The 13,986-nt window shown below is 43.3% G+C and overlaps 1 protein-coding gene across 1 annotated transcript in view; it reads left to right on the top strand.

The window, feature by feature from the left end:
* The window catches only part of IL7R (interleukin 7 receptor), a 107,010-nt gene that overhangs the window by 80,156 nt on the left and 12,868 nt on the right, over nucleotides 1–13,986 (top strand). The window contains exon 6 of the mRNA XM_029578871.1: nucleotides 2,587–2,677. Within this exon, the coding sequence (XP_029434731.1) occupies nucleotides 2,587–2,677 (91 nt within the window). The remainder of the gene's footprint in view (nucleotides 1–2,586; nucleotides 2,678–13,986) is intronic.

Genomic DNA, 13,986 nt, shown 5'->3' with positions numbered 1-13,986 from the left:
GTGTCAATATAAAATAAAAGCAAATCATATAACTATTGTCTCAAATAATAAGCAAAACACTACTGAAAAGTATAAAAGTTCTGGGCAGGTGTTTCAGCTCTCAGCACTAGTAGAGCTACTTGGTGCTATGGCAAAATCTTTAATTCTCTATATCTTGGCTCACTCTAAGTGGTTTTCTTATACTTTTAATTGTCTTCTCTCCATGTGACCTTGAAGCTTGCAGACTGCAAGTTAAGAGAAGGGAGGGGGAAGAATACGTGGAGGAAATGAGGGGTGGGGGGGGGGTCTGTAGGCAAAACTGTGAAGGGAGAGCAGGTGTGGGGCTACCTAATAGCCCAAAAGCCTTTAGTTTCTTTAAGCAATACTGGGTGCCTGCGTTATCTTTCTTTCAAAGCAAACTACATGCTGACCTTTTACATATAAGTTGTTCTTTGTCTCATTCTACTAATGTTTTAGCATACTAGGGCAAAGGGGGGGTCTGGGAGAGAAGTTTCACTAAGAACTTAATTGTATTTTCTCTCTCATATGGGACTAAATTAACTCTTTATGTTTTAACTAACTAATACACAGCTTCAGCAATAGTTGGAGACCCTCATTTAGCTGGGGAACACTACTGAAGAGCATTTGTTCCCAAAAGATTACTCCATACTGTGGGAGGCAGTATCTGTGTCATTACAACACAGGATTAAATGGCCCATAAGCCAGTTCAAAGGGAAGTAATCAATTGGGTGAGGTCATTTGCCAATTTGGCCATAGTGTTGAGTAGAGTGGATCCTTCCTTTAACATTCCTTTGTGAGCATGCTTCACTGCCATTCTCAGGATGTACAAGCAATACAAAGGATTTCTTTATGCTTGTAGTGCCAGCAATACCTCTTGCTTAGGGTTAATATTTCTCTACATACCATTGGGCCTATTCAGTCTGCACAATATTTACTACATAATCCTCATTATATAAAACATGTCGTTAGGCCCGTTCAAACAGGCGAGATTCCATCGTTCAGAGCCGCTCTCTTCTGTACAACTTCTTACCCTTCCCACTTACTCATTCATATCCTCTTCCCTTTTCCTTTCATCTCCTCTCATCTTCCCTTCAGCCCTCCTCCTCTCCCTCTTTTTCTCTTCTCCAGAACTGCTTACCCTTCCCACTTACTCATATCCTCTTCCCTTTTCCTTCCATCCCATCTCATCTTCCCTTTCCTTCCCTTCTCACTTCATCCACAATCCCTTCCCTCTCCCTCAGCCCTCCTTCTCTTCCTTCTTTTCTCTTCTGCACAACTTCTTCCCTTCCCACTTACTCATCCCTTTTCCTTCCATCCCCTCTCATCTTCCCTTTCCTTCTCCTCTCACCTCATCCACAACCCCTTCCCTCTCCCTCAGCCCTCCTTCTCTTCCTTCTTTTCTCTTCAGCACAACTTCTTACCCTTTCCACTTACTTACTCATATCTTCTTTGCTTATCCTTCCATCTATTCTCATCTTCCCTTTCTTTCCCGACTTAATCCACAACTACTTCCATCTTCTTCAGCCCTCCTCAACTCTCTTGTATTCTTTTATACAGAACGCGGCAGCTTGAATGTGTGGCGCACGCAGGAGTGATTCTACCACCCTGGGGCACGCGTGCGGGGGGGGGGGGGGGGACTAAAGCAGTGCAGGCACTTACTTCCTTGCCCGGTTCCCGGTCCTCGCAGCGTTTTTTTTTTTCCGGCCTTTCTGTTTACTGTAGTGTGGGTCGAACGGTAGGGATGCGCGCACCGGTGGTGTCATTTCAGGTCACAGAAGGGAGAAACAGAACGTGTCAGCCTGAGCTCTCTGTGCCGCACATGCGCGGTAGAGCTGCTCTCTACTGCGCATATGCGGCACGTCGGTCAGGGCTCATTTATCTAGTTAGATAGCAAACCTTTAAAATGAAGGGTCATGATTGGTCCAGATGGTGCAGACAAGGTCTCCGGGAGAAGGCGATCTTTAGCTCCTGGAAGGCCTTGAGAGTCTCTGGTGTCCAATTCCGGGTAAGAGGAGCTGCCAAGGTGGCTTAACTCAGGATAAACTGCTGGTAATAACTGGAATAAACAGAATTTAGGATATGGGGTGCAGTGATGACCCTCCCCCGATTACTGTGTGCTAGGCAGGCCAAGGTCCAGAACAGAACTATTTTGTATTGAAGAAAGTAACAATGGCGCTAGCTTTGGTTTGTTGCATACCTTCAATAGGGTAGGAATGACTGAGCATTACTTCTGCACCAGGAAGACAAACAAAATTATGATAAGAGAGTTATAAGTGGATTGCTGGGAAGGCTCAGGAGGGATTTATTTTTTTTTGTCAGTGGAAAATTTTAAGATAAAAATGAATTGAAATGAAATGAGAAATTAACAAATTCATATCCTTTAAAGATAGGATTAACTTTCCTAAGACTCCAAGCTCATACAGCTGGCAACAGGCGAGCTAGCAGGGATCAGCAAGACAGGCAGCACCTCTTGCCCACCCCCCTTGGTTTTTTCATGCATATAAACATGTCTCTTCAGGGCAGGGAAGTTTTCCTTACAGAAAATAGAGCAGAAAAATATAAAGATGTATCATTCTTTTTACACAGGTAATTCAGAGATGACGATTGCTCTGCCTGTTGGGGGCTGTATTCTACTTGGTTTCATGGTTATCTTGTTCATCACATTTTGGGAAAAAAGGTAATTGTTTTCATTCCAGAGTGGCTGCTTATGGATTGTATAATACATCAGTAATGGGAATCACATCTACTAAATCATGTAACACTATATTAATTTGTAAATGAGTCAATATACAAATCGTGTTTCAATTTTTATACACACAATATAAATATTTCACAGAGTATATTTATTTGTTTATTTATTGCATTTCATCCCTTTATAAACAAAATTTATACAAAACATTGATTGCAAAATGCATATTCACGAACATACAACACATGCCACCTTCAAAAAGAGTGGACACATCAATATCCTGAAGCTGTTGCACATATTATAAACATGAAATTCAAGGACATGTCAATACTAAAAACCCATCACCCCCATAATCACGCACACATCCAAACAACCATACCTCATTCATTCCACATAAGAAATGTCCCCATAAAATCTAAATTTGCATATCAATGCTCGCAGTATCCACTAAACCTCCGATGTTATACTCTTCTCTTCTTGCTAGATTTATTCCTTCTTCTTCATTGAACATCGTTCACCCCTCTTCTTCATTGACCGATGTTCACCTCAACAAGGTGATTTGTTTCACCCAAACAGGGCTTCCTCGGGAAATCTGTAACCCACTCTGAAATTCCACGAGTGTTTACCCCCAAATCACAAGCGAGCTCCTAAAATGTATACATATATACAATTAGCACACCCACCAATAAATACCCAATTCATAAGGCCTTAACACTAAAGCCACTTACTTAGTTTGAGGACACTCAACACAAGTCCATCATCTCCCCCCAATATACTTCCCGATGTCCACTATAAAGACATAAATAAATATATTAACATATCCACTCACTCTGTAAGTAATATTCAAAATTATTATTATAATACTTCTACTAACAAACACAGAAGACTGATGGATAATAGACTACACACCTCATAAAAAGCGGCACCAGCCACATCCACCGCGATTGTGATTGATTCTATATGATGCATTTTGGATGTGGCTGGTGCCGCTTTTTATGAGGTGTGTAGTCTATTATCCATCAGTCTTCTGTGTTTGTTAGTAGAAGTAAGTATTATAATAATAATTTTGAATATTTCTTACAACCCCAATTTGACTGGACTACCTTAAAATTAGTCTAGTGGGGACCTGCCTCTTTTGTTTATCTCATCTGGAACTTCATACCTCCCTGGTGGTGGCTTCAGTGTTACCTGGACTTCCACCCCAATATGCAGACTTCCAGCATGTTTTCTTTAAGAAGAGTGCAGAGAAATTGCTGCCCCATCACATAGAAACATAGAAACATAGAAATGACGGCAGAAGAAGACCAAACGGCCCATCCAGTCTGCCCAGCAAGCTTCACATTTTTTTCTCATACTTATCTGTTTCTCTTAGCTCTTTGGTTCTATTTCCCTTCCACCCCCACCATTAATGTAGAGAGCAGTGATGGAGCTGCAACCAAGTGAAATATCAAGCTTGATTAGTTAGGGGTAGTAGGGGTAGTAACCGCCGCAATAAGCAAGCTACACCCATGTTTATTTGTTTTACCCAGACTGTGTTATTCAGCCCTTATTGGTTGTTTTTCTTCTCCCCTGCCGTTGAAGCAGGGAGCTATGCTGGATATGCGTGTAGTATCAGTTTTTCTTCTCCCCTGCCGTTGAAGCAGGGAGCTATGCTGGATATGCGTGTAGTATCAGTTTTTCTTCTCCCCTGCCGTTGAAGTAGGGAGCTTTGCTGGATATGCGTGAAGTATCAGTTTTTCTTCTCCCCTGCGGTTGAAGCAGGATATGCATTGAAAGTGAAGTATCAGGCTTATTTGGTTTGGGGTAGTAACCCGCCGTAACAAGCCAGCTACTCCCCGCTTTGTGAGTGCGAATCCTTTTTTCTTCTCCCCTGCCGTTGAAGCAGAGAGCTATGCTGGATATGCGTGAAGTATCAGTTTTTCTTCTCCCCTGCCGTTGAAGCAGAGAGCTATGCGTGAAGTATCAGTTTTTCTTCTCCCCTGCCGTTGAAGCAGAGAGCTATGCTGGATATGTATTGAAAGTGCTGAATATAAAGGGAAAATCGCCTTCAACACATGTGGCGAACACTATGAAAATTTGGTAATGCTCTTTGGTCTCTGTAACACTCCTGCAGTCTTCCAAAACATGGTAAATGACATCTACCTTGATCTACTGTACACATGCTATATCTGAATGAAATCCTGATCTTTTCCCAAATGATACCTGCTCATCACAGACAGGTCAGGATGGTCCTACATCATCTCCGAGAAAATAATCTGTATGCCAAACCTCAAAAGTTCCTGTTCATACAGGAGAAGTTTCCCTTTTTTTGGGTATATCATCTCCTGGGAGGGACTTCATATGGACCTGGATAAAGTCAAAACTGTCCTGAAATGGCCTCACTCTGTAGGACTCTGAGCCCTCCAAGATTCCTTGAGTTTGCCAGTTATTACCAGCAGTTTATCCTGAGTTAAGCCACCTTGGCAGCTCCTCTTACCCGGAATTGGACACCAGAGACTCTCAAGGCCTTCCAGGAGCTAAAGATCGCCTTCTCCCGGAGACCTTGTCTGCACCATCTGGACCAATCATGACCCTTCATTTTAAAGGTAGATGCCTCTACCTTTGTGGTAGGAGCTGTTCTCAGCCAGCATGACAATAAGGGTCCCTCTACCCATGCTCTTTCTTCTCTATGAAGTTTTTACTTGCAGAATGGAATTATGGTATTGGAGAACTTCTGGCTCTAGAAAAATGGTGCCACTTCCTCAAAGCGGCTCAGCAGCAAGTCATCATACACCTGAATCTAGAATACCTGCACCAAGCCAAGCAGCTTAACCCCAGACTGGCCCGTTGGTTGATCTTCTTTGAACTGCAAGAACCAATGAGCCAACATAGACTTGCTCCTCTTCTCAGCCAACCGATTCTTCGGGCTACACACGCCCCTCTTCCTCATCCCCAGCTCACCAGCTAATCCAGAGCTGGGCGCTCCGGTGACCTCACGAGCCGGCGACCTCGTGGTTATTCAATGCAGCATACATTGAAAATTAAGTGCAGGCCGCTTTTTATTAATTCGCAAGCAAGGCTACAATGTATATAGTTTTATTGTTTTTACTATATAGTTCTTATTGGTCTTATAGTTTTTATTTACATTTTATATTTTAACAGCTATGAGTTTGTAATTTCTTTCTTTTAAATTTAGCTGTTTTTATCTTTTATGATTGAATTGTAATTTCTTTACTGTTTATTTATTTGTATTGTAAACCGCTGTGAAGGCTTGCTGAGACAACGGTATATAAATGATAATAAACCTTAAATCCCTGCCATCCTCCCGGCGTCATTTCCTTGAGGCGATTGGGCCCACAGACGGACGAAGAGAGTAGCGGAGTCGGGGCCTGCGCAGTCGGCACTGAAAGCCCATCGGGGTAAGGCCTCTTATAACCGCTCTTACCTCCAACGGGCTTCCCCACCGACCACAAGGCGGATCTTGCTCCTCTTCTCAGCCAGCCGATTCTTTGGGCTACACACGCCCCTCTTCCTCATCCCCAATTCACCAGCCAATTTGGAGCTGGGCGCTCCGGTGACCTCAGTTGCCAGCGACCTCCGGGGATTTAAATCCCTGCCGTCCTCCCGGCGTTGTGCGCCAGGCGTTGCACACCAAAGGCGCGCGACAAAGGAGCCTGCCCCTTTGTGCGCCCCTTTGTGTGCACCTTTAACAATTCCTCGCAAAGTTCCCATCCTGCCGATCTATCAACACCTTCTAATATACTCAGACCAAGTTAATCCATATCACTCCTCCATTCTCCCCTCTCAGCTACCCTACAGACAGATACCCCGAGGACTCATCTAGCGGTCTCACTCATCAGACGGACTATCAGCGGTCTCACGCAGCAGACTCATTCAGCGGACAGTCACTCAAAGGACTCATCCAGTGGCTCACTCAGCGGGCAGAATATCAGCGGACTCTCTCATTGGACTCACTGGACTCACTCAGTGGACTCACTGGACTCAGTGAAATTACTCTGTGAAATCACTCAACGGACTCACGCATCAGACTCATTCAAAGACCACTTAGCAGACTCACCCATTCAACGCAATAGACTCACTCATACAACAATCACTCAGAAGACTCACCTAATAGACTCAGTCAATGGACAGACACTCATCAGACGGACACTCAGTGGACTCACTCAGCGGAATTACCGACCTCCACCAGCCAAGATGCGGACCTTCCCAATCCCAATCATCTTCAACCACTTATTTATTTATTTATTTAAAGCTTTTCTATACCGGCATTCAAGATACAATCATATCATGCCGGTTTACAGATAACAGGGGGTGCAATAACTTTGTTCTTTTAACCAGTGCAGAGGAAGTAAAAAAGTTACTATATAACAGGGTTGTTGAACTGGGGAAGGAAGGAGACAGGAATAGACAAGAATTGTATAATCTTTACAGAGGTATATTATTTACATTGTCAGTAATGTCTCTTTATGGATATTATTTACATTGTGCAGTAAGGTCTCTTAATGGATATTGCCATAGGATCTCTCCCTGCCGTAGGATCACTCCCTGGCTAATTAGACTTGGGAAATTCTTGTTTAAATAGCCAAGTCTTAAGCCTTTTTCTGAATGTTAATAGGCAGGGTTCAAGTCTAAGATCCGGAGGTAAGGTATTCCAAAGAATGGGGCCCGCAGTAGAAAAGGCCCGGTCTCTGAGTGCAATATGGTGTGTAGATTTAGTTGGGGGAACAGTCAGCGAACCTTTGTAGGCTTCTCTGATGGGTCTGGATGATGTGTGTAGTCTGAGGGGGATTTGGAGGTTGAGAGGGGCTTGGGAGTGGATTGATTTATGGATGATGGTGAGGGACTTGTGTAGGATTCTGTAGTGTATTGGCAGCCAGTGTAGATTTGTTAGAATGGGAGAGATGTGGTCTCTTCTTCTGGAATTTGTTAGGATTCTGGCTGCCGCATTCTGGAGTATCTGAAGTGACTTGATGGATGAGGACGGGAGTCCTAGCAAGACAGAGTTGCAATAATCTATCTTGGAGAATACTACGGATTGTAAGACTGTTCTGAAGTCATGAAAGTGTAGTAGTGGTTTCATTCTTTTGATTACCTGCAGCTTGTAGAAGCAGTTCTTGGTTGTATTGTTAATAAATATTTTTAGATTCAGGTGTTTGTCTATTACTACCCCTAGGTCTCTATCTTGTGTAACAATGGTGTTAATTGGAGCAATTTGTGGGGAGTTGCTGTTGTCGGGGGTGATGAGGAGGAGTTCCGTTTTGGCCGAGTTTAGAATCAGGTTTAGGTTTGCGAGGAGTCTGTTGATCTCTCGGAGGCAGTTTTCCCAGTGTTTGAGAGTTTTTGTGATAGATTCTTTGATGGGTATCAGAATTTGAACGTCGAGTTAACAGTTGGCATAGAGGAAGAAGGTATATTTTGAATAGTGTTGGGGATAGTGAGGAGCCTTGCGGAACTCCTTGTGAGGAATTGTAGCGGCGGGATTCTTTATTATTGATTTTAACCTCTGTTACAAAGGAATGTTTTGAACCATTTGTGAGCAGAGCCTGTTATTCCTATGTCCGAGAGGCGGTTGAGGAGGGTGGCATGGTTGACAGTGTCGAACGCTGCCGAAAGGTCCAGTAGAATTAGTAGGAAAGATTGTCCTTTGTCCAAGCCCATGGTGAGGTGGTCTGTTAGCGATAGGAGTAGGGTTACAGTGCTTAAAGCCTTGCGAAACCTGTATTGTGTGGGGTGTAGTATTTGGTGATCTTCAAGGTAGTTAGAGAGTTGCGAATTGACCAGTTTTTCCAAAATATTTGCTACAAAAGGCAGATTGGAGATTGGGCGGAAGTTGTTTGGGTTCTTGGGGTCCAAGTCCGGCTTCTTTAGTAGCGGTTTAAGAGAGGCAGTTTTTAGGGCACCAGGGAAGATTCCCTGTGTTAAGGAACAATTTATAATGTCCGCTAGTGGTTTGGAGATGGTTTCGGGTATTAGCAGAAGCAGTTTTGATGGTATTTGGTCGAAGGGGTGGGAGGAAGGTTTCATTTTCTTTAACAGGGACTGGATCTCTAAGGCGGTGGTAGGTTCGAACGAATCCAGTGTGATTCTTTTGTTGAGCAGGTGGTAGGAGCTAGTCTGAGGGGTGTGGTTAGGTGGCAAGAGGGTTAAGAGATTGGTGATTTAACTTTGGAAGAATAGGGCTAGTTCATTGGCTTTGGATTGTGCTTGTTCATTGGGGATAGTTGGTGTGTTAGGTTGTGTTAGTTCGGAGACATAGGAGAAGAGGGCTCTTGCGTCGAAGGTAAGGTAGTGAATCTTGTGAGCGTGGAAATCTCTTTTTGCCTTTAGGGTAGAGTTCCTGTAGTGGTGGAGGGCAGATTTGTAGGTGGAGAGTGTGCTGGGACAAGGGGTTTTGCGCCATGTTTTCCTTTCTTCTGAGGATTTGTTTGAGTTTCCGTAAGTCATTGGTGAACCAAGGTTGTCTCTTTGGGGAATTTGGGTTGAGTGTTTTTGTTGAAAGTAGACATAATTTATTTGCTATTTCCTCTGTGATATTGCTCCAGGATGATAGGGCTGAGTTGGGATCTGAAAGGTTTAAGTGTGGAAGTTCTTTCACCAGGTGGAGGCTGACACAACTCTTCAGACACAACTCCAAACCCATGACCGTCCCTAACACTCAACTCAAGAGGCTGATCCCCATCACAATCTCCCCTCTCACTCAACTACTGGGCCTCTCTTTATTCTCACTTACCCTCTTCAATGCCCAATCTCTCACAAAAAAACCCACATCATCAACGATTCTCTTTTGGATGCCAAACCCGACATATGCGCAATTACAGAAACATGGTTGAAACCCACGGACACAGTACTAACCAACCAACTTCCAACTCAGATGTACGACCCAAAAAAAGAGGCGGTGGCCTTCTCCTAATGGCAAAAAAAGACCTAAGATTTTCTCTCCAATACTCAGAATCTGCAGCAAATCTGGAATTCGCTCTCTTCAAATCCTCCCAGCTCCAAATATGTCTTATTTATGCCCCCCAGGGCTCCTAGAATCAGACCCCTCACATCTCATTGAACGCATTGCCAAACATATTAACTACAATTCTCCAGCTATAATATTGGGAGACTTCAACCTACATGTTGACGCTTCTCCTCAATCCCCCAACTGCGAAACTTTACTCTCATCACTCAAATACTTGGGTTTCAAACAAATAATAGACAGTCCCACTCATAAAGCTGGACACACACTGGATCTAATATTCCTAAACGAAGGAATTACCCTTGCTTCCAAACCACTCTGCACGTCTGTCCCTTGGTCAGACCATCAACTGATTACTACGACCCTAGACATTCCCAAAACCACACCCCAACCATATCACAAGTCCACTATCCAATTCAGGAAACCGTGCTCCTTAGACAACCTCAGCTCCCACCTATCCAAAGAATTCGACAACCTTGATCTCTCAGATGCTGAGGTAGCCACCACCTCATGGTTCAAGATAACCAATAAAGTAGCCAATCTTACCTGTCCTACAATTACCAAAGTAAAACACCCGAACCCTGACAACAGAAAACCCTAGTTCGCACCGCAATTGCAATCCGTAAAACAAGATCTAAGAAGCAAAGAACACAGATAGCGAAAAAACCTATCCTCAGAGACGCAGGCCGCCTACAAACATACCATGCACCGTTACACGCATATGATCCTCTGAACTAAGAGAGATTTCTTCGCCCAAAAGATCCACCACTTCATCTTTGACTCCAAAGCCCTCTTCTCGTACGTCTCATCTCTTACAAAAATGGCCCCACCAAGCTGAAACCAAAGCTATAGAACTAGCTACTTACTTCGATAAAAAAATCTCCAACCTGGTAGTACCGCTTATTTCCAACAATAACCAATCACATCTCCCTTATAACACCACTATTCAACAAAACTCCAGACTTGAATCATTCGAGCCCACTTTTTCACTGGAGATTGAAATCTTGCCCAAGAAGCTCAAGCCATCCTCTCAATCTTCGGACCCAATACCATCAAATTTCCTCATCTCCATTCCAAAAATTGTTGCGAAGCCTATTTCAGAAATCATTAATTGCTCTTTTGCTCAAGGGCGAGTACCAGACGCCCTTAAGATTGCGATTCTCAAACCACTGCTAAAAAAACCAAACGTCTCCAGCGGATCCCGCCAACTTCCGTCCGATAGCTAACTTACCATTTATTGCGAAACTTCTAGAAAAAATCGTCAACAAGCAACTCTCTGAATATCTGGACTTGCACAAAATTCTAGCCCCAGCACAGTTCGGATTCCGAAAATCACTAAATACAGAATCACTATTAATCTCACTCTCAGACTCTATAATCCTCAGCCTAGAAAAAAAACAACCATACCTCCTTGCTCTTCTTGACCTATCTGCGGCATTCGACACAGTGAACCACGCAATACTATTAGATCGCCTCACGGACATTGGTATTACAGGGACAGCACACAAATGGTTCAAGTCTTTCCTTAGTAATAGATGCTTTAAGGTCAAAATTAACAACAAAGATTCCCACCCCGTCAGCTCCTCCTTGGGAGTCCCACAAGGTCCGTCCCTCTCTCCAACTCTCTTCAACATTTACCTTCTTCCACTCTGCCAGCTTCTAGTAAATCTTAATCTAACACACTACATATACGCTGACGACGTGCAGGTACTAATCCCTATCAAGGAATCCCTTTCCAAAACCCTTAGCTTCTGGAACACTTGCCTTCAATCAATCAATCAACCACCTCTTCTCTAGCCTTAACCTAGTCCTTAACACCAATAAGACGGAGATCCTTATCATATCACATGACGACAAGTATGGACTAAACAAAATACCAATCCCTTCTCAAATTAATATCTTCCCGCATGTCAGAGACCTTGGTGTTATTCTTGATAAACAATTCAACCTAAAAAAAATGTATCAATACAACCACAAAATACTGTTTCTTCAAACTTCAAGTACTGAAAAAGTTGAAACCCCTCCTCCATTTCCATGACTACTGCACAGTGCTTCAAACCATCATCTTTTCAAAAATTGACTACTGTAATTCGCTCCTTTTAGGTCTTCCAGCAAACACTATCAGACCCCTGCAGATGGTACAAAACTCCGCCGCTAGGATCCTGTCCAATACCAACAGAAGAGAGCACATCACGCCCATACTTTGCAACCTACATTGGCTTCCCATCAAATTTAGAATTCTCTACAAAGTCCTTATGATAATCTACAAAGCCATGCACAATCTAACACCTCTTGATCTTAACTTACCTCTACGTCTCCATGAATCCTCCAGACCGATTAGATCTGCTTACAAAGGCACTCTCTATGCCCTCCCAATAAAGAAAGCCTTAAGGAAACGTGCCCTTTCCACCGCTGGGCCCTCTCATTGGAATGCTCTTCCACCAGATCTCTGGCAAGAACCATGCCCACTGACTTTCAAAAAAACCTCAAAACCTGGCTATTCAAACAAGCTTATCCATAACCAGACGGACATTACCATTACCATACTATTCTAACAAGCTTAGCCATAACCAGACGATCATTACCATTAACATACCACTACGAACATTTCCATGACCATCCTTCACAGGCTTATTATTGTACATATATTTATTTATATTTATTTTAAAGTTCTCTGGTGTTGATTTACAGTTTTTGCTTAACCGTCTCTGTTTGCTAAGTGTCTCTCTTGTTAACAGCTGCTAACACTACCCCCAGTATTATCCACTGTTTTTCCAGTTCCATGTAACCTTGGTTCTATGTAATGCTTGTTGCAATATTGTGTTCCACTGTAAACTGATATGATATGTATCCTGCCACATGAATGTCGGTATAGAAAAGTTCTAAATAAATAAATAAATAAATACTTTCAAATTGAGGATCAACCAGAATCTTCCAGACATATCATTGATCATGCCAAGATTCTCCTGGCCACTACAATGCCCATTCTTCTGGGGAAGACTGTAATACCCTCACGGTTGCATAAGAAAGTGTTTAAATAGGCTCATGACTCCCAGGTCGCAGGACATCCTGCTGTGGGGTGAACCCTTGAATTGCTCAGGTGCCATTATTGGTGGCCACAAGTTAAACGTGATGTTCAAAACTATGTTAATTCGTGCCCCACCTGCACTCAGCAAAAACCTTTGCAAGGCCGACCCTTGGGGTTGTTACAACTGTTGCCAGGCCCCAAGTAACTCTGGACCCACTTGTCAACAGATTTTATCATAGACCTCTCTCTCTCTCTCATGGTGCTAACTTAATATGGGTGGTAATTGACCATTTCTCCAAGATGGCACACTTTATCGTTTATCTGGCCTTCCTTCTACACTTGAATTCACACAACATATCTTCTGCCTACATGGAAAGTGGCATCACATATTCTCAGATAGGGGTGTCCAATTTACTGCCACTATTGGCAAGCCCTCTGTAAGAAGTTTGGGATCATTCTAGATTACACCATTGCATACTACCCCAAGGCAATGGCCAAGCGTATCTCACTAACAGGATGCTCAAAATCTTTCTACGCTCTTAAGTGAATGTATGCCAAGACGACTGGCCTCCCTGCTCCCATGGACTGAGTCTTCCCATAATAATCACGTTAATGCCACCATTGATTCTTCCCCTTTCCAAATTGTTTATGGGAAACAGCCCTGAATTCCCTTGCCACTTTTGCTAACAGTATCCTCCCCTGCAGCTCTAACCTCCACTGAAGAACTTCATCATCTATGGGAACTCACCAACCAGATAATTGACAAGGTGGCCTCGAGAATTAGGAAAGTCACTAATGCCAGGAAGAGGCCAGCTCCCCAATTCAAAGTGGGTGACATGGTATGGCTGAGTACCAGACACCTATGCCTTCGCATTCCCTTCTTATGATTGGCATCTCGCTTCATAGGATCTTTTCCAGTGGCATGAAAAATTGGTCCTGTCACTTACCAGCTGAAACTTCTGCCCACTCTTATAATTCACAATGTGTTTCATATTTCCCTACTCAAGCCCCTGGTATTATCTTGGCTCTCGAGAGCACCACCAGAGCTCATGGAAATTGCATCCAAGGAAATCATGGGTTACAAAGTTCAAGTAATCCTAGATTCTCATAAAAGAGGCCCTCCACCTTATCCAACCAGGAGATCACCAATCCAGCAAGACTCAGAAGAGGAGCTGTTAAAAATGGTACATGCTTCTCCTAACTTCCTAACTCAGGGCTTGAAGACCCATGGGGTTCTCTATATGTATATTTTTATTCTTCCTGTTTTTACATTGTGTTGATATGCAGCTGCTTAGCTGCATTAAACTG

Source organism: Rhinatrema bivittatum, chromosome 1, assembly GCF_901001135.1.
Source record: "Rhinatrema bivittatum chromosome 1, aRhiBiv1.1, whole genome shotgun sequence".
NCBI classification, from domain to species: Eukaryota; Metazoa; Chordata; class Amphibia; order Gymnophiona; family Rhinatrematidae; genus Rhinatrema; species Rhinatrema bivittatum.
The sequence above is the reverse complement of the archived record's forward strand: the minus strand, read 5'-3'. Positions and strand labels throughout refer to the sequence as shown.